This window comes from Onychostruthus taczanowskii, unplaced genomic scaffold (assembly GCF_017590055.1).
Source record: "Onychostruthus taczanowskii isolate IOZ18803 unplaced genomic scaffold, ASM1759005v1 scaffold46, whole genome shotgun sequence".
In the NCBI taxonomy this organism is placed as follows: Eukaryota; Metazoa; Chordata; class Aves; order Passeriformes; family Passeridae; genus Onychostruthus; species Onychostruthus taczanowskii.
The window spans coordinates 1,489,242-1,509,860 of record NW_024502125.1 but is presented as its reverse complement, the minus strand read 5'-3'; the positions used below and the strand labels follow the sequence as shown (position 1 = coordinate 1,509,860).

Sequence of the window (20,619 nt, the reverse complement as noted above, 5' to 3'; positions counted from 1 at the left end):
CTGTCATGGCAGCTTGAAAGTAGATCTCAGAAAGTACTGAGATGATTTGAGATTTAAATTGCAGCACCTGAATTTTAGATGCTTGATCTTCAAATCATCAGTGTTCAGCTCCCAGCAGTACACATGGAGAGGTGCTCTATCACATGATCCTAAACAGCTGCAGTGCTGATCAGGGACCACACCTCTTTTTGGTGGGAAATGCAGTCCATCACTGATTCAGTCTCAAGTCCAGCCAGCTCTGGCCTGTATGTATGTCCCCGGCCTTCAGTGTTAGGAGGGCTTTCCTTAAGAACAGAGACCTATTGCTGTTTTTTCAAATAGCAGGAAAGTATTTGCCAGTTTTAGAGTTTTTTTTTTTTTTTTTTTTTTTTAATTTTTTAAATGCATATATATATATAAATAAATATTTATTAAATAAGTAATGATGAAAGAAGTGGGACAATTTGATTCTTTTAGGCCTTCTTGAGCCTGTGCATTCAAATGTGTTTGGGAAATGCAGGCCTTATGAGGGAAAGGCTGTAATAGCTAGTCTGTAGTGAAAACTGGATAATAGTACCGTCTGCTTCTTGTGCAAGGATGCAGGCATTACTCTGTAGCCTTGCAGATGATTTCTATACTGGTGGGGGAAGTCCTAGTTCTGGTTTCTGATTTTGCAATCATACCTCCTTCCCTGCCCATAAACGTGGATGGAGAAATGCATCCTGCAGCTGGGTGTGAAGGGACAGGTACTTGTTTGTTGATTTGGGAGCTAGATCTGCAACAGATTTTTCAAACTTACTTGGGCTTAACTAGGAGCTGAGACTATGCACAATCAAAACTAAGGAGTGCTGCATGTGGACAGGTGCTGAACAGAAGGGAGCCAGGAAAGCTTCCAATTCCAGCAGCTGCACAGTAGCCAAAGGCTTCCAGGGTCAGTTGTTTGAGATTAAGAACTAATAAGCAGGGGCAGAAACTGGAGACGGTAATCATTCTGGGGGCTGCCAGCAAGTGCTGTGTCAGATTGCCACTGCATAATATCTTGCACAGTGGTTTAGTCTTCTGGGAGTTACAAAGCATTTGGAGAAAGCGAATGCAGTGTTTCACAGTGAATTGTAAGGATGCAGCCTAAAAGGATGCATATAGTGTAACTGTGCCAATGACATCAGCTCAAAACAAATCCTGTCCTCCCACACACAGTGAGAGAATCACACAATCTTTATCTGAACCTAAAAACTGTGCATCTCACTTACTTAAGTGTATACTTTTGAGTAAGGCTAGAAAGAGGAGTCCAACGGTCAGTCATCTGTGTTATGGTGAATGTTTACTGACAGTGAGGGGAATAAGGCTAAAATTTTGTTTTCCTTAGACCTAGTGGGTAAGAAACACTGGTGTTACCAGCCACTCCTCTCCTGTCCTAAAAATTGACAGAGATAGCTCATCTGTAATAGGTACCACAGGAGTTTCAGTTACACCCCTGCAGGATAGGTGACTTGTTACCAAAATCTCCTACCTTAAAATGGTGGTTTCCTATTTACTTTCTAAATCACCCTTTCTTTAAAATACTCATAAAGAGTTAATAAACAACAACTCAATGAGTTCTGTGGCACCAGCATCAACCCCTGTCTTCTGTAGAAATAATATCAAATGTAATTGCAAGTAGTTATCATCCCACACACTGCCTGAATTCAAAACAAAATTCCATAATAAATAAAAAAAAAAAAAACAACAACAAAAAACAAACAAAAAACAACTGATTGGAAGCAATTTATAAATATTGAAAATTGAGTGTTTGGAGGGGTTTTTTTCAGTTGTTTTTTGTTTTGTTGGCTCAGTTAATGCCAAGGCTCTATTCTCTTTGTCAGGGCAGCAATACACTGGCCAGCTTTCCTGACATGGTTTAACTTGTTGCTACACACAGAGTGGCCAAACGGGCCAGGTTGGAGGGAACTACAGCAGGTCACCTGATCCAGCCTACCTACTCGAGCAGGGCCATCCCAGAGCACAGCACTGGCACAGGACTGAGCCCAGATGGTTCTGGAACCTCTCCATGAGGGAGGCTCCAGAACGTCTCTGGGAAATCTGTTCCAGCGCACAGTACCCACACAGCAAACAAGTTCCTCCTCATGTTCATGGGGAACTCCCAGTGCATCGCTTTTCTGGCCGTTGTCTCTCATCCTACTGCTGGGCACCACGGCGCAGAGCCCCGTGGGACACACCGCCACTGAGCCCCCCCGAGCTCGGCTCCCGCCCGGCGCCCTGCCGCCCCCGCCCCGCCAATCAAGCACGGCGCGGGCCCATCACGTGCCGCGTCCGCCACCCAATGGGCAAAGGGCGGCGGCGCCCGGCCGGATTCAAACGCGGCGCGGAGCCGGCGCGGCGGCGCTCATGGAGCCGCGGCTGGTGGGGCCCGGGCCGTACCGCGCCACCCGCCTGGTGAGTGCCCCCCGCCATCCCGGACACCGCCGCCCTCCCGTGCCTCTGCTCCGGGCGGCCCTCCGTTCTCCTGGTGCCGGCCGGTGCTCACAGGCCGCGTCTCTGCGGGGCAGAGCCCGCCCGCCCGGGCTGAGCGACAGGTTGAGCCTTTTGTCCCGGTAAAACCCAAGGGAGGCTAGAGCAGTATCCGTAGGTCCGCAGGTAGTATGAGGCTCTAAATATTTCAGTCTCCTAAACCTGGTGTTTGTTCTCGGGTCTCGACAGTTTGAATCCTGGGCTTAGTTTTCGGAGCTCCTGTGAACGCAGGCGGTGAGAAAAGGGTGTAGTTCTGCTTACAGAGCTGGCCGCGCTCTGTCCGCAGGAAAACCTGGGAGAAGAGCTCCCGTAACGATTTGCTTTGTTCTTTCCCAGTGGAACGAGATAATCGAGCTCTTCCGTGCTGGGATGCCCTTACGGAAGCATCGCTGTCGTTTCAAGAGCTACGAGCGATGCTTCAAAGCCTCGGAGGCAGTGGAATGTTTACATGAGCTACTTGGCTCTAACCAAAACTTTGGCCCAGAAGTGACACGCGATCAAACGGTTAAGCTGCTTAAAAAATTCCTGAAAAATCATGTAATCGAAGACATTAAAGGAAGGTGGGGCAAAGAGGACTTTGAAGACGATGGCCATTTATATCGGTAAGCCTGTATAAGGTGAAAAAAAAAAACCTGGCTTTTTGGAAACAGGGTATAATAATTCTTGCTTATGTCTTACAAGTGTTTTTGTAGAACGCCTCTGAAAAGTGTTGCTGTGTTTTCCCCTTTTCCTTTTAAGGACTTCAATTTTCTTAGTAACGGGTAGCTGCCACGACTTACTATTTGACTTCAGTTCTCTTCTCGGTTTTGAAATATTTTTGAAAGTCACTTCTATTCAGTCGCATTCTTTAGATATCAACAAAAGCTTTTGCAGCTTTCACATGGTATCGAGTTCTCATTGCTGATGGCAGACATCAGGTTTTTTGGTGCTGGAAGAGTACATATTAAGCCACACAGGTGGAAGTGAGAATTCCATTGGTCATACAGCTCCAATTGTCTTCCTTCACCCCGACCCCTTGACTCTTGGTTGCTGTCCACTTCTTATGAGAGAAGACAAGAGAATGGCCTTCTGAATCGAATATATTTATGATGTAATATTTTTTTATGCACCTTGGTTTGTAGATGGGCAAGGGATAAAGCTTTATTTGTTTATCCTCAAGGATGGTTGCTTACTTATCCCTGTTGAGCATCTCAGCTGATGGTTTGTTAACAGAGGAGAAGAAACTTCTTTGTAATAAGAGCTTAGGATTACTGGGCTGGAATCTGTGACCTCTTGTGACCTCAGTTAAGGTTTGAGAGGACAGAAGTTTCAGGTTCTGAATTTGTACCATCTTTTGTGTCCTGTTTGGTGCAGAAGTATTATAAAGATGACCATTACTTCAAGTTCTAGATTTGTAACTTTTATCATTGTTAGTCTTCTTCTAAGGAAAAGGGAGTTCTCATCATGCAAAACATAAGGGAAAATAGGCTAGCAATAAGTTTATTCTTCTACTTATTATAGCTATTATTATATACTCAAAATTTACATATTCATTTTTAAGTAATGTTTTCTTAATATTTTCTTTGGGGAAATAGATGGTACTGAATTCCCACTTGATATATATTAAGTCAATTTTTTATTTTGCTCTATTGATCTTTTTATTTCTGGGCATTAATTCTTGTCAAAAGATTTAATATGGGATTTGATAACTGCTGGTGTTATTCTATATTTCTTTGGCTTGATTTTGTCGTGTTTGTGTGGCTGTGGGATTTTTTGTTTATTTTGCATTAGCATGAGTGTATATTCAAATTATTTTGTTCTTTCATTTATTTGTATTTTCAGTCATGACTTCACTGAGCTGCAGGATATGGAAGTTGGCTGGGTTAAATATTTCTGTTCTTCTAATTTTCTGTGTGCTCGGCCTACTGATCTGCTATTGGATAATGGAACTCTTGTTATATATTTCATTGTGATGTTCTTTTCCCCTGTCACTGACAAAATAACTAAGTCAGTAACTGATTTTTTTTTTCAGTTAAACACGCATACCTTTCATATATCTTGAACTGGAGCCGGCTTTTTTCCGCACTGGGCTTGGTGCTTGGTGCGTAAATAAGCTATATACATTACTCACGGATTTAAGTATCAAAACATGCTCCTCTCCTATTTAAGTAGCTAAACGTTCTTTTTCCAGCCTATTTTAGTCATGTATTCAATGTCCTGGCAGCTCCCTCTGGTGGGCTATCCCAATGCTACATGTAAAATACGTTTTTTTTTCTCCTCACAGTGCTGATGGAGGTAGTGGTACGCGTCAATTGTACTGACATTGCTTACTTTAGAAATACTTTCAAGCTTCATATCTTCTGCATAAATTTATGTATTAACATGCTATAAAGGCATGCTGTGGTACAGAGTTGTGTCACTCATTTACTTCACATGTAAATGTAGCTGTGTGCTCTTGTTCATCCACAGAGTATGCAAAAGAAATATTGCCAAGAGTTGGATTGCGTGAGAATATTTGGCAAGTATTAAATGTGAAGATGAGCTCTAATGTGATGTCTAAAAATAGCAAAGACTTATCAGTGTGTCCTGACTCACCGGCTCAGTTGAGTCCACAATAATGAATGAGAAGTTGCAGTTTGGGAAGCTTTTGGGTTCTATATATATTTTTTTTTCTGAATCTAAGCCATTCTATCAAAAGCAAAAGGGTTAGCACTCTTGCAATGATAACAATCTTTTGGGAATTCAGCAGTAATATTGTTATATCATGGACACCACTCTTAGTTGACCTTATTCTTGATACAAACAGGTATCTCTAGTTCCTCTTTTTACAAACTCCCCAGACTAGTCTTGCTGCCTATAATCAATTCTGATCTTGATGTGTCAGCCTTGGAGTGCTTCTCTGTCCTTTGCTTTGAGTGACATTAATCCTTCTCCATCTAGATCTTGCTGTAATGTTACCTGAGAAAGGGGAATGCACCTCCTTTTTCTGCCTGTAAGAACTTAGACTTTTACTGATTGGTTGCAAATCAGGGCAGCAAATGACACAAAGCTAAAAATTGTGAAGGACTGGAGAAGAAACAGGAAACTACTAAGAATAGCGTAAGGCAAAGGAAAAGGGCTGCAGATATATGGGTATGTTCTGTTTTAACATTAAACTCTTAAGAAATAATGAATATCTGAAAAATGGTTGAGAACACTCAACAGCTGAACATCTGCCGTGTAGTCTGGCTTAGCATTAAAAAACAGAGTAAATCTTGCAGGATTAGAATGAGGTGCTTGCTGCTGGTTCTGGGGGTTTGTCTGACAGACCTGATATCTGTGCTACAGATGTGCTGTTGTGAACAGCACTGTGGAATATGCTCAGTGTGTGTGGTCAAAACAATCAATGTGTTTAACCATTCAGTGTAACAGTACTGGACTAACCAAATTGCAGAACAAATCTAAATGAAAAACTTATTAAATGCTTGAAGTGCCTTTACAGGACGGGATGACATTTTGGAGAAACTTGAGGATTTCTCAAGCATTTTTTCTGGTAGGATACATATGCATGCTCTCCAGCAGCGTACAAGCTCTTGTTGCAAAGTCACGGACATATCTGTCTTTTACATCTGATTTAGAAGAGTTAATGAGGCTTAAGCAGTTTCTTAAAGCATCAGGAATCTCAGCATTTAAAACCTGAATGTGAAAGTAGACAGGGTTGGATCTGGTCCAGTCTGAAGAGGTGTTTCCATCAAACTGATTTGTCTTTCTGGTATGCTGTCATTAGTTCCTTTGTACATGCTCTGACCTAAGCTTAGCAATAATTTGATGCTGGTCAAGCTGGATAGTTTGTTTTCCTTCTTTTCTACAAGGGCTGGTTTAGGGCTTATTTCTACTAATTTCTTCAAGGCACTTCTTGAAATGCCTTAAGAAGTCAAATAGTTACCTGCAAAACCAACTGGAAAAAAGAACTGCAGGATATGATCCAGAAAAGAACTGCAGGATATGATCTTCGCACAGAAAGCATGTAAACTCACAAGAACCTGGTAATGTGGGCAAAACTTTGTGTGGACACTTGCATGCACTCTAACTAAAGCTGTTAGTCAAGACTTAGCTATGTAGCTTTGCTTTAGGAAATGCATGCTAACAAAGCACTTGACATGGGGGAAGACATCCCCACGGCTTTTTCAGCAGAATCAACATCTAGAGAAGACCTATGTCACTGTCTATGCAAAGACAGCTAGTGCTGTATGAGATGCACTGGGATATCAGACATTCACCCAAGGCTCAGCTGTCATGGGAGGTACAAAGGACCTTAACTGTTCCGGAACAGCAGCTGGAGGGCAAGCAAGACACTCCACGATGTTTTACATATCATGCAACACCAGTCTACAGCAAACTAAGCTCGGCTGTGAATGTCCAAAGCATTTGTTGTATTTTTGCATGTGAAGGCTGACTACAGTTTTGCATTGGTAAATAGGGATTAGATTGGCATTCAGAGACTTTAAAAATGTTCTCTAATTGTAGATTTCCTCCTTCCTCACCACTGAAGTCATATCCAAAGAAACCTTCATGTGGAAAGGAAGTAATTAAATTTCCAGACTGGAGTGAACCAAGGGCTGGCCCTTCTCAAGAACACATTCCAGTGAAATCCGTCGCAATGGTAAGGCACCCCGTTTTATTTCCCCAGACAAAAGCATATTTGGAAAGCAAAACTGAACTGATGACCTCTATGCTGGTTCACAAAATACTTGCTTATAAAATTAAATGCTAAACAATTTTATTCTAAACTTTTGAGAAATTAAATTTTTCTTAGAATTTGCTGGAGAAGTAATATTTTAGTGTTCTTTGTACTACACATTGCAACATCCTGAGCAATCTGAGTTCCACATGGGTGTATTTTCCCATATTTCATTCCAGTTTGCTCAAATTCCAATAGGGCATTTATTATATTACCAGACAAAATAGTCATACTGTAACTCTTATTTGGGCACATCAGATATTGGAACATATACAGTTATTACAACCTTCCTAGCCGCTATAAGGCTGTTACTGACTTAATTTCCCTTTTTATATGTTTTGAATAAGGAATATGTTTTGGTTAAGGAGAAGTGGTCCTGATTTTTCAGTTATCCTTTGTAAGCCTGGAAAATCATCCTGCCTCTTACTTCTCTGGATTGATCTAGATTTTGATTTGTAAAGCTGTTGAAAAAACTTGCTTTTATTAGTAAACCAAAATTGTATCAACTCTGTTCACCCGGACATAGTAAAAGACTAGGCTTCTAGAGTTTTGTATATTCTAAGCTCTTCCTTCTTACATATCTTACATATGTGCATTCTCATAATTTATGAACTCAGGATTTCTTTGATTTTTGCTTTTTTATAACTGTCCTTCGGAGCAGGAGTCTGGCCTTGATTTCTTAATAAACCATAGTCTATTTGGAAAAGTAACTCCTATCATTTTGCTGGACATCTAAATGTTCTGAATGAACAGTTATTCAATATTTACAATCCAATTATGTGTACAAATAAAGTGTACTCTTCACGTACAGCAAGCTTCTGAAGAGGAAGGACATGGTCCTTTGAGCTTCAATAGTAGGTAGAAGAAAAGATGGTGCCAAAGACAGGAAAATAGAATGGAGTATTTTAGTTACTGAGCAAGTATCTGTTGAAGGTGTAATATGTATGTAATATGTTGAAGGAGCTTCCAACTGTGCTCTAAATTTCCATCCAAGCATCCTGGCCTGATAAGAATTAGTAAAAGTCTGCCTCTGCATCTGATTCAGATGCAACAGCATAGTGTTTGGCATAGCTCAAAATCTCTTCCACTGGCAGTTTGGATTAATACAGTGAACTGTAAAAGAGACAAAGCTATAAGCTTCTTTCTGCTGCCTCTTTTATAATTAGGTCTAGCTTCCACTGGGATGCTGAAGTAGACAGCTGAAAATGGTGGTATCTTGAATTGCTTCAGCATCAATCTGAGCACTCAGTGGCTGTGTGTGGATTGATGAGCATGGGTCTGTGTCATGAAATACTGATGTGAAAGACCAGACCCTTAATTTCAGAGAGTGCTATTTCCTTCCAACTAGCTCTGGTCTAGTCTGCCATGGAATGACAGACAATTAGTGCTTGGAGTATTTAAGTGCATTTCAGGAATCCATTTTGTGGTTTGGTTATAAGGAATACTTTTAATGTGCTTTAGCACTGGTCTGTAGTGTGAATCAAGGAACTAGAATGATTAGGAGTTTTGTCTTGAAAAGGATGCTGCTGATACAAGCTGCAATGTATGTCCCATTGATACCTTGATGACAGTGTTCAAGAATCGAGCTTGGTTGTGAAGGCTGCATGAAAGATAGTGGTCTTCTGCATTCTCAGCTTTACTTTACACTTTTATAATGGTGGACTAGATCTGATGGGTGCCTTCAGATGTAGTGATTTTCTTTTACTTTCTTTATGTATAGACCCTGTTATTGAACTTAATGTTTAGTTATTTTATTAATTATTAGTTTAGATATAATTTAGTTATAATTATTTATTAATTATTAATTATGATATCCCTGAACAAGGATTTTTTTTTTCCTAATTCTTTGGTATCTCGTAATTCTGCAGTAACTTTTCCATAAAGATGTTTAATCATGTTTAATCTTAAAATGGCAGATGAACTGCTTTTAATCATGAATAGGACCTGAACACAGGATTGCAGGCCATTGACTCCTGAACTTTAATGGCTATTCTGATGCACATAATTTTTCAGCTTTGGACAAGTTATGGAATTGAGAAAACATATGTGTGTAAGGTTGAGAAAATGTTTCATTTCTCTTAAACACAAATAGTTACCTTGCATCCTGAAAACTTCACTGGAATTTAAGAACACTTGTAATTCTGTACTATAAATGTTTTATGCTGTTTAACACTTGAAAAGCCACCAGTTAATGAGGAGAGTTTTTTCTGATTTCAGAACTCTGAGATGTGGTACAAGCGACACAGCATAGCTATCGGGGAAGTACCGGCATGCAAACTTGTGTCCCGCAGGGAGCTAACACAAACAAATATAGAAGAGATATGGAAATCCATGACTTTATCACGGTGAGTATACTTATGAGTCATTTGCTGTTATAGTAAAACTGTGTAGTAGGTAATAGTCTTGTCTATCTTCTCTGGTAACACTTGTAATTTCACCCACTCACTTTTCATCGTTGCCTTCAAAGCCATAGTGTCTAGACTAACTCTGCTACTTGTGATTTGGCTAACAAATTCAGCAAATAAATTCTTCAAAAAAAACTTTACTGTGCTTAGTACCTTTTGACTTTTGCATGTTGTGTTATACAAGTCTTTGTTGTGTGGGCTTTGTCTTGTTTAATCACTTTTTTTCTCTGTCTCTCTTGTTGCTAAGAAATAAAAGCACTATGTCGAAGTGCTATGAAACCTTTCAATGGCAAATACAATACTTTATATGAGATAAATGGCATACCTAATTGAGTGCTGAAGCTTTGAGATCAGCTTAGAGATTCATTTACTATATTCAAATGTAATCTCCTATGCAAAGTTAAAGCTATTGCTTTGAACTGTTTCTGCAGAGGAAAAAATAATATATGCTAGCTTATATTACAGCATAGTTGAGGTCTTACTTATGATGACTTTAGTATGAACCTAGCACATTATCTGCATGTAATATGCTTGGTGATGGGGTGAGCAGTTTTGCTGACAGCATGATGGGCAGCAGAGGGCTTTAGTGCATGTGTATTCCTGGGTTTCCTGAACCAAGGAAACTTCAGGGGAATGGAGAGACCGTCTGGTAGCCTGGGCTCACATGGCGGTAGCTGACAGGACCTGGGCAAGTGAGACCAGGAGCAGTGGTGTCCAAGCCCCTCCTTCACATGAAGGCCCCTATAGAGCTCCAGCAATCAAAAGACAAGGGTGGGAAAATAGGGCTGGCACAGCAGATTGTGTGAAAGGATGCTGAAACCCTGACAGCTTGATCAGGGAGAAGTAGCATTCATGTGACTGAAAGTCCTGGACTCTTTACGTTTGATAATTGACACTGGGAATCACAGCTCTGTGTTGGAGAAGAGTATGACTGTGGGAGTGGGGAGACTCACAGCTGAGCTTGAATTTCTTTGAAACTTTCTACTCCAGCTGGATGTGCTTAAAGCTATGAAGCCCAATGGGACTCATCCCAAGGTACTGAAAGAAGTGGATGATATTATTGCAGGATCTCTGGATCTCTCTCCTTTTTTTTTTTTTTTTTTTTTTTAATTTATCTTGGGATTCTGTTTTCTGGAAGGTGGCAACTATTTTCTCTATTTTAGGAAAGCAAAGAACAAAAGACCCTGTTAATTACAGGCCTGTCAGTATCACTTCAGTGCCTGTAAAAATTATGGAAAATTATTCTGGGAGTTAATAATAAAATATTTGAGAGACATACAGTCATTGGTCATAGCCAGCACAGTTTCAGATGGGAAAAATATTGTGTAACCAATTAAATTTTCTTTTATGACAAGGTCACCCACCTAGTTGACCAAGGGAAGCCAGCTGATTTGGTTTATTTGCATTTAAGCAAAGCTTTTGATACTGTCTCTCACATTATTATTCTAGATAAACTGTCCAGCATGCAGCTTGATTAGCCCATGATATTATGGGGTAAGCAGCTGGTTCTTGGGTTAAGAACAAAGAATTTTAGTAAATGTGGTTATTTCTGGTGAGCAGTCATCAGTGGGGCTCTGCAGGGCTCCATTCTAGGGCCAGTGCTCTTTCATGTTTTTGTGAATGATATGGATATTATATGGAGAAATTGAGTGTACCTTAAGTTTGTCCATGATACTAGGTTAGGAGGAACTTTGGACTCATTCAAGGGTGGACAGGGCCAGCAGTGAGATCTGGGTAGAGCAAAGAGCTGTATAGTCTCCAAAAGCTTTGAGAAAGCTGAGGGATGCCCTCATTGCAGCCTACAATTTCTGGAGAGGGTGGGGCGGGGGGAGATGTGGAAGTTCTCTGGAGACCCGCGATAGGACACAAGGAGATGGAATCAAGCAGCTAGGGAAGTTCAGACTCCACACTGGGAAAACGTTCTTCACTCAGAGGGTGACAGGGCACTGGAACTGCCTCCCTGAGGAAGTGGTCACAGCACCAAACCTGACAGAATTCAAGCAGCATATTGGCAGCACTTTCAGTTATACAGTATAGTTTTAGGTATTAAAATTACGAAACCTTTTCTAGGTACTAAAACAAAACTTTTTTAGAGCTATGAAGATTGTGAAGGGTCTAGAAGGGAAGACATGAGGAGTGGTTGTGGGCTCCTGGCTTCTTTAACTTGGAGAAGAGGAGGCTGAGGGGACATTGCAGCACAATCTGTGATGGGATGTGGAGGAGAATACACTGGCCTCTTCTCTGTGGTGGCCAGTGACATGACTGAGGGAATGGCTTGAAGTTGTCAAGGGAGGCTTAGATTGGATATTAGGAAAAGACTCCTCATCCAGGGGGGGGTTGGGCACTGGAACAGGTTCCCCAGCAAAGTGGTCACAGTACCTGAGCCTGACAGAGTTTAAGAGGTGTTTGGACAGTGCTCTTAGGCATGTGGTATAGTTTTTGTTGTTGTGCTGTGCAGAGCCAAGAGTTGATCTTTGTGGATCGCTTCCAGCTTAGGATATTCTATAAATCTAGGCAGTTCTGTGAGAAGCAGGAGTTGCTCTGAATGGTCATTATGGCTGTCATCCAGCTGGAGATATTCTCTAGGAAATGAAAGTGTCTTTTTTTTCTGAATTGTATCCTAATACTTCATGTTTGCCTTTTCCAGATTATGGAGGTGTATGAATTATGTGTTTATGTATTTTTGCAGATTACAAAAGGTGTTGGGTTTGGATTCTCTGGATGAAGTGTTAGACACAAAACTTGTGAATTCGAAACATATAGTTCAAAATGTATATAATGTCAATAAGCAAGGCATTGTCACTTTAGAGGACAAATCAAGTGAGTATTTTAGAATTTTTTTTTTTTTTAATATTCTAATCTACTTTGTAAAAACTCTAGTTTTTACAATGCTACTGTTTTTAAGATGCTATTGCTTTCCTCTGGTAATAGTAACCCAATAGTAAGAGTCAGGGTTTATTCTATATTTGCTCTCTTAAACAAATTCTCGCTTTAGTAGGGTTGAAAAATGAATGTAAGACAGCAAGCAACTTTTTGTCATTTATAAATATAGGGATATTAATCACTTCAAGGTAACTTTCTCAGCCCTACCCTTTTAATTACCTGAACTGAAGTGTTTACGTGAAGAAAAAATGTTTTAAAAATTGTGAGAGAGCGAAAATGTACATTGAGAGAGTTTTGAGTTTTCAGTCAATGTTTTTTGAAGATAGTACCATGTTTAAAACTGTTCTGTGCATTAGGGAAAAAATAAAGCATCTTTACTGCTCTGATCTATCACAGTATTATTGCCACCCTGATTTTCATAGGGTTTGTAGAGAAATTTAAATATGACCTTGAAACCTGGTTTGAGTGTGAAAAAAACTGCCTTCAGAGCATATCTGTGCTCATTTCAAAGACAGTTGGACCATCTCAAAATATTAACTTCCTCCTTGCAGAAATGACAAACTGAATATATGAGTGCTTTTCATCATCTTTGGTACAAAGTAAACATTTCATTGAATAGCACTGGGGAAGACTGTATCTAGAACTGGGTTTGTCTGTTTTTTTTTGCTGATGGAGCTGTAAGGGCAGAATGCATAACTGTATAATAGTAGTGGAGGTATTGAAGTATAGATGTAATTCAAGCTAGATCCTATATTAAGGTGTAGCCTGCCTTTGGAGTCACTTGATTTACTACAGAGGAGAGGAACATGTTAAGTTGTTTTCAGCTTTGCTTTTGTCTAACAGTTGAATATTTTTCTTGTTTTTTCTTTATTGTCCTTTTAATTTCTTTTTCTTCCCTGTGCAGAGGAACTACCTCATTGGATATTATCTGCAATGAAATGTCTAGTAAATTGTAAGTAAATTCAGAAGGGGAAAAAAATCCCACAAACAACCCGCCCCCCAAAAAATAAATTGAACTGACAGTGTCTTCACTGCTTTATTAAATCCTGTTTATGATGATTTTCTAAAAGAAGGTTGGAAAAGACCTGTCAGCATGTATACTCCTTCCAGTGTAGCTTTTTAAAATTAATTATATAAAGGTTTAGCCATTCTATTAAAGTTTTTCCTCTACTTTGTGTCTTCACTAAACCTATTGGGAATAGATCAGTCAAGTAGTAGATCAACAAAATTTTACTTATTTTGAAGAATCAATTTTTTTTAAAATTTTTTTTCCCTCTAATGATCCATTTTAATGGGCTGGATTAGAAAACAGTGATCTGCTCAGTGGCTGAAAATCAATATTCTCTCTCTTTTTTGCTCCTTTTTTTTTGGTTTTTTTTTTTTTTGTTCTTTGTAGGGCCCAGCTGTTCAGATCTGAAGCAGCCTACATACTCAGGCTTTGAAAGAGATGTCTTCAAAACTATAGTGGACTACTTTGACCAGATGAAGGAACCTCTTCTCACATTTCATTTTTTTGATATTTTTGTTAGTGTGTTAGGTAAGTAGTTTGGAATCTAATGAAAAAATATTCTTTACAGTTCATTTCCTGGAGTTATTTTACCTTACTTAAATACTATCACAGATGAATTCTTTAGGACCTGTCCTTTCCATTCTACAAAGAGAAGAGTTGAATATTTAAATTTATATCACATGGAGGTTTTATTTTTGTATCTTTTTGATCACATTAGTTCAAAAGTCTTTCATTGCTTGTCTTTATAATATTAAAGGCCTCTGTTCATGGCTCAGCATCCAGCAGATGGATTTAAACAGATTTTTCTTTTTTTACAAGTGCTTAAACGTCTTAAAAACTCTCATAAGCTTCTAGAAATTGCTTGACTGAAGTCTAGATTAGAAAGGATTAGGGCTTTAAGCACAGTTCTTAACCCTGGAGATATGATAGTTGAAGGGAATTGAAATATTATATTGCTGTAATTTAGAAATGACATTAATGTAGTGTTTAAAAGAAGAAATGTTTTAGTTATTAACTAGAACTTTCCAGGGTTCACACTATATTAAAATTGACAATTCTGATCCTATAGATGGCTTACTGAAAGAAAGTAAATAGGAAAATATTTGATTGTATTTTATGTAATCAAATTTCAGAAAGAATAATTGAGTTGAAAAGTAAACCTGCTTTGTAGTATGTTAGTTTTTTGAGCTTCTTTCTGTGTAAACAACACTCTTTTTAGTAAACTATTGAGATGAGAAAGGAATCCAGAATGACACTTCTGTTTCTGGAATTGAGTGTATATACTTTGTGAGTGGTCAATTTTGCTTCATATGGAATATAATTCAGTTTTCTGACTTCTTTTTTTTAGACAACTCTTGTTGATATCTTTAAAACTTATTCTTCTGCTTTCATACTCTATTTCTGTTCGCTTTTCCATCTTTCAGGTTTCACTACTTTCATTTCACAGTATTTCGTAAACGTAAAATTAGAAGAAATATTTCATGCCAGTATGTATGTGGAAGCAATGAAAATTGTGTAATGTTTCAAGAAGTCACACATTAATTTTGTGGTATCTTTAAAAAAGAGTGTTGATATGGAATCATTCCTTACTGTTCTAAACATATGTGTTAATATACTTGCCAAATCTTCCTTTGAAATTAGAAAAAGCTTTACTATGAGAAGTCCTCTCCTGAGGAGGAATAAGCAGAGTTAGGCACAGATTTAATGTCTGTAGGTGTGAGGCACATGTTGATATTGTCATAGCTGTCACTGATGCATAAGCATGTTTTCTTTCCCGCTGATTGTTGCCACATACTTAACATTTTATGTAACATGGTTGCTGTATCTGTGCATACCATTCAGTTGTGTGTAGTGCTGATGTAATAGAAGAGCAAAGGATGAAATAAAATATAATTTTTTGTGTATTCTAATATTTTGAGTTATTGGTTATGGGTATCAATGTCTTCCAGTGCATCAGAAGAAAATCTTCTAAAAACTTAAACAAGTCCTAGTAGTCCAATTTTAGTGATATCTTTCTAGTCTCATTGGGGAGTGGAGTTCTAAGGCAATCTTGAATGAGTAAGAGGGGAATTTTGGGAGTTAGATTTAGAAATATTATGTTAAATGTTATGGAAATATATAACTGAAAAATGTTTCCTAACCTTCTGATCTCATATAAACCAGGACTACTGCAAAAACCCAACAAGGCTGTAGAAGCTCTTCAGATATCTTGTCTCCTGCTGCCACCAGAAAATAGGAAAAGACTACAGCTGTTGGTGAGAATGATGGCAAGAATTAGTCTAAACCAGGATATGCCACGTCTTTCTGAATCAGTGAGGACCAGAACTTTGGTACGTATAAGTGTAAGCTAAAAGGTTGGACAGACTTTCGGAGGAGCACAGGTTAAAGATTCTTACTGGAGAGTATGAACAAAATACAGTTTTCTTGTTTAAGGAACTGCTTTGTCTGTCCCAGCTATTTGGAAAGCTAATCTGGATTTGAATAAAGTGGGATTTTATGGCAATTAGTGAGCACACAAAGAACTTGCTCAGAATTTAGAGGTTCCCTTATCTTTCAAAGTCAAATCACCACTGATTTCTCTAATGAGTAGGAAAAAAGCAACCCCCAAAAACAAATGAGCAAAATCAACCAAAAAAGAAAAGCAGATGAGGTCTCTGTTGTTCTTTATCACTGCAGACAGTGTGAATGAAAAAGACTGCCCGTTTCAAACAGTCATAGTAAAAATATGGAGCTGAATGTTCTGATTGACCTGTTTTCAGCCATTCAAAAAAATTAAAATCCCAACTGTTTATTTCAGTCGTTGGTTTTTTTCACTACACACAGAAGTCTCTTAAAGTAAGCTCCAGTTTTTGCTGATTCTTTTTCTGTAGGAGCTTATGTAGTGATATCACTACACTGATGTTTCCAACAACACCTTATTACAAAGTTATTCGGTATAACTTAACTGTTCTGACTAGCTAACAACATGTATTTATTTTGGTTAATTTAAAAGTCTTTGAAAATTAAGTGCAATGGAAAACTAAGCTGCAGAGCCATTCTGTAAAAATCCTACAGCAGCATGCACAAATATAAATGTGCTCCACAGCAATTAAGTTTTTAGTGAACTCTGAATAGTATTTGATTAAAATAATTAATTTTTTTACTGCCAAGGTTATAATTTAATTAACTGTTAAGTGGTCTTTCATTAAAATTTTTGTTGCAATTCAAATGTTGTTTTTAGAAGTGAATCCTTACAGTCTGAGTGTTTTGTGCTGTTTTAATTCAGCAATGTAATGTATGGTACATGACAGAAATCTTTATTGCCTTCTGTGATTTTAATGTTACAAACAAAAAATCTTGTAACTGAGTGCTTGAGCATAAGACTACCTGAAGTTAGCTGAACCTGAAACTTGATTTGATGATTTCAGAATAGTGGTTTCAAGTTTTCCCTGTGGTACCTAATTTCTATTAAATTTCCGTGTTATTTTAAAAAAGTCTAAATATATATGCCCTCTTTAAATAGCCTTGTAAAGTGGCTATTTGACAAAGCCTTGAGAATAAAATGGAATTAATTTATTCCATAACTAAAGTCAGGAGTGGATTATCACTATGAGGCAGGAGCAATCTTTAGTGCACTCACATAATGTCCACTGTACATAATACATTTTTTAAAAAATTGGTATGTTTGAAGTACAGTAAGTATTGTGATGTTAAAATATTTGTTCTAAAAGATCACTTTTAAAATGTAGCCTGATTCTTTACTCCTCACTCCCAAACAGAAAAATACATTATAATGGTGTGGGATTTTTTCCTCAGATGGTTCAGGCGTTTTCCCGTTGTATTCTCTGCTCAAAGGACGAAATAGACTTGGATGAACTTCTTGCTGCTAAACTAGTATCTTTTCTCATGGATAATTATCAAGAGATCTTAAGTGTTCCTTCTGCTTTAAAGACTTCCATAGAGGATCATGTTGCACATCTCCAAAGAGTCCAAGTAAGTATCTAGTGAAAAAACCTCTTCTGTCTCTCTGTTTCTAGATTGAATTTATCCTTTGTTCGCTGAAGATCAACAGTTCTTAAAAGACTTTGTTCTGTCTCTGTTAGCTCTGTTAGCTCTGTTCTGACTCTGTTCTGTCTCTGTGAGAGCTAATTAATTTTGACTACTGACATTCAGCCATAACTACGTGTTTAAATGAAACTAAAAAACTACTCATTTGTTTAGAGACAAGAACTCTCAAATATGTTTTCCTGTTTGGCAGCACTGTCTTCCCCTGAAATGGGCAAATTATGTTTGTGGTAGTGAAGAAAATGGAATTATTAAGTGTTTTTTCATTAATGTTCCAATTTTTTTTCTTTAGAGCCATCCTTACTTGCTCAGTTTTTTCATCTTTTTCCTGATACCATATTTTGTTTTTGTTCAAAGATGATTTTTAGTTCTTTTGTCTATTTTCCACAAGAAAAGTAACTTTTAAACATATTTCAAGAGCTGAACGTGCTTCCTATGTGTTATGCTTTTTGACTTACTGGAACTCACTCAGGGCGGGAGATAAAAATTACAGTTTAGGGTCTCTATTCAGTATTTCTTCTGTTAATGTCTTGGGGTGATCAATTGATTAAGCCAATTTATGCAAGTGTTTTGTAAAAAACATAGCTTTTTTTTTTTTTTTTTTTACTGTATCTTCAGATAAAATATGCTGGAGCTGATAGTGATGCAACACTTCCTCCTCCATCATTTTGTCACCAAATCACTACAGGTGAATTTGAATACCAAAGGGCAACTGGCTCTCAAGAACCACTGGCAGCTTTGTTGGAAGAAATTGTAATGAATAAAGAAATATCTGTGAAAGATAAAAAGAAGAAGCTCAAGCAAGTAAATAAAAATTTCTCCACAGTTTCTAATTTCAATTTGAAAAGATTTATCAAGTCTTAGACATGTATTCTTCTAGAGAAATACTGAAATTGGAAATAGTGGTCACACATGGGAATTTCAAGATTTACAATAGTTTAGAACAAGTATGCTGAGATGAATCAACCCAAATCAGAAATACTGCCTAATTTTCTATATAGCATTGTAGAAAGTCCATTAGAGATATAATTTCCCTGTTCCAGAAATGCAAGCTTCACTTTAATAGTTTATTGTACATGTTTGAACAAATTCTTAATTTGAATTAATGTACTTTTCTAGTTTCAGAAATCTTACCCTGAAGTGTACAGAGTACGATTTCCTAGCCCTGAAACCGAAGCGATGGTATTTCCTGAAAAAACTAAACAGAAACCACCAATACTGATGTGGGCCTTAAAAAAGCCTTTTCAACCATTTCACAGAACCAGAAGCTTTCGGATGTAAATGGTTTGAAATGTATCGGCAAACAAACAGAGACACACTGTATTGTCAATGGATCTTATGCAAAAGGAGCCTGAGCACCACGTGGTTATTCAAAAAAACTACTGGGGATACTGCTGAGATCATAGAAAATGTTGAAAGAAGAGGAGAATATTGAGGTTGTAGTAATGTGAACCATTATCAGTATTTTTGTAAAGCATTATTTTTTTAAATGTCTGTTACTTTAAAACAAGCAACAAAAAACGAACAAAAATACCTAAACAAACAAACCCACCACACACTCAAGGGGATTATTCTATATATGGGTGATAATGTATACTTGCTGTGGTTTGGTTTGACTATCATTTTAAGGCCTAAATGTATTTGTATGTAATGTATTCTTTGCAACTAGTCAACAGCATTTTTTCCTCCCTGAAAATGAGTGTCTTGCATAAACTAGGCTGTATTTCTGCACATATAGTGTGAGGAATTAACTTACTGTACATGCTTGAGTAAGTATGAAACACTGGATTTTGCTTTGCGTTTTGTGAGAGAATAATATTAAAACTTAATGATGCAACCAGTCGGCTGTTTGCACCCCTCAGCCACAGGGCAAGGGGAGTGTTTTTGGGTATGTGGTTATGCAACTTCTAGGTCTGCCCAGGTGCAGAGAGGATGAGCACTCATCACCAGAGGATGACCATGACAAACCCACCTTTGTGTAGCACCAAGCTGGGGTTTGAGACAGGTAAGGGAAAACACCTCTGAGAAGCAGACCCTGCAATGTGGGATGCTGGTTTTAAACATGCCCATTTCCTCCCTTACACAACTGGCTCAGGTAGAAGATTCTCTCCCATCCTGAGAGAGATTCAGGGACATTGACACGTAGGCCTGAGGATATTTATCCCTTCTGTTAAGGCAGAACTGGCTCAACTAAGCTGGCATGACAAACATGGTACTTGTCTTTGCCTCCCAACTTATTTCTTGGGCCTGCCACCAGAGGACTGCACATGATCCACAGTGTTACAAGAGACATTGTAAACCTTGTTCCTGAGGAGAAGTATCTGGGCATTCTCACCTGAACCTATGGAACCCGTTGGACTTTGGGTTTCAGGGATTTCCCCTGGCCCTGATGTGTTGAAATTGTAACTTACTTCAAACACTGGACATCTAAATTGCAAAAATCACGTCTCATAGGGTGGTGGTGTCTTTCCTCTTCACTATCTGATCTTATCCTTTCTTATTTTTTCCTTGTATATTTTCTCAAGTGTAATCATTTTACTTTTATATTGCTCTATTTCTATAGATAATATTACTGAGTCTGCTACATACTTTCTTTCCATTTTAACCAAATTATTCCAAAACCAACCTATTATCTGTCTGTCTATCTATGTGTCTACCTATCTATTTTATTTATAAAAACCCCACCATTCATTCAGTGTTGTGTCACTCTAGTCTGCTGTGAGGGATCTATTAACAAGAACCTCAGTTAACCTGCCTCAGGGGCAGGTTGTAACATTGCTGACCCTAACATGGCAGATTTCTTTTTGAAAACTAATTCTCAATTTTCTGATTCATATGGTGCATTACAACTTGAGTGAACTTCCTTTGCAATTCCATTAACTTTATATAATGCTGACCTATTCTGACAGGCAACACAGCCTTTTCCCCCTATTTTCTTACTGCATATTGTACAAAGCTGGGTGCTTGACAATAGAATATACTTTATCAGAAAATTTTAAAGCCCTGAAGTTCCTCTAAAAATGGAATTCAAATATTGAAGTGGCTTTGTAGCATACATGCATTTAGTGATTTGATTCATTTTGCATTATGAA

The 20,619-nt window shown here is 38.2% G+C and overlaps 1 protein-coding gene across 2 annotated transcripts; it reads left to right on the top strand.

Annotated features, from left to right (window-relative positions):
• The first annotated feature begins 2,364 nt into the window (after positions 1-2,364).
• Positions 2,365-18,808, top strand: DEPDC1B (DEP domain containing 1B). 2 transcript variants are annotated; one of them, XM_041414614.1, is made up of 11 exons: positions 2,365-2,412; positions 2,824-3,089; positions 6,973-7,108; positions 9,404-9,531; positions 12,281-12,411; positions 13,379-13,426; positions 13,871-14,011; positions 15,647-15,813; positions 17,279-17,455; positions 18,146-18,331; positions 18,647-18,808. In XM_041414614.1, exons 1-11 carry the CDS (start codon positions 2,365-2,367, stop codon positions 18,806-18,808), a joined length of 1,590 nt encoding a protein of 529 aa, XP_041270548.1. The 2 variants fall into 2 exon arrangements, with proteins under 2 accessions (XP_041270548.1, XP_041270549.1); XM_041414615.1 differs by lacking the exon at positions 18,146-18,331.
• The last annotated feature ends 1,811 nt before the right edge of the window (positions 18,809-20,619 follow it).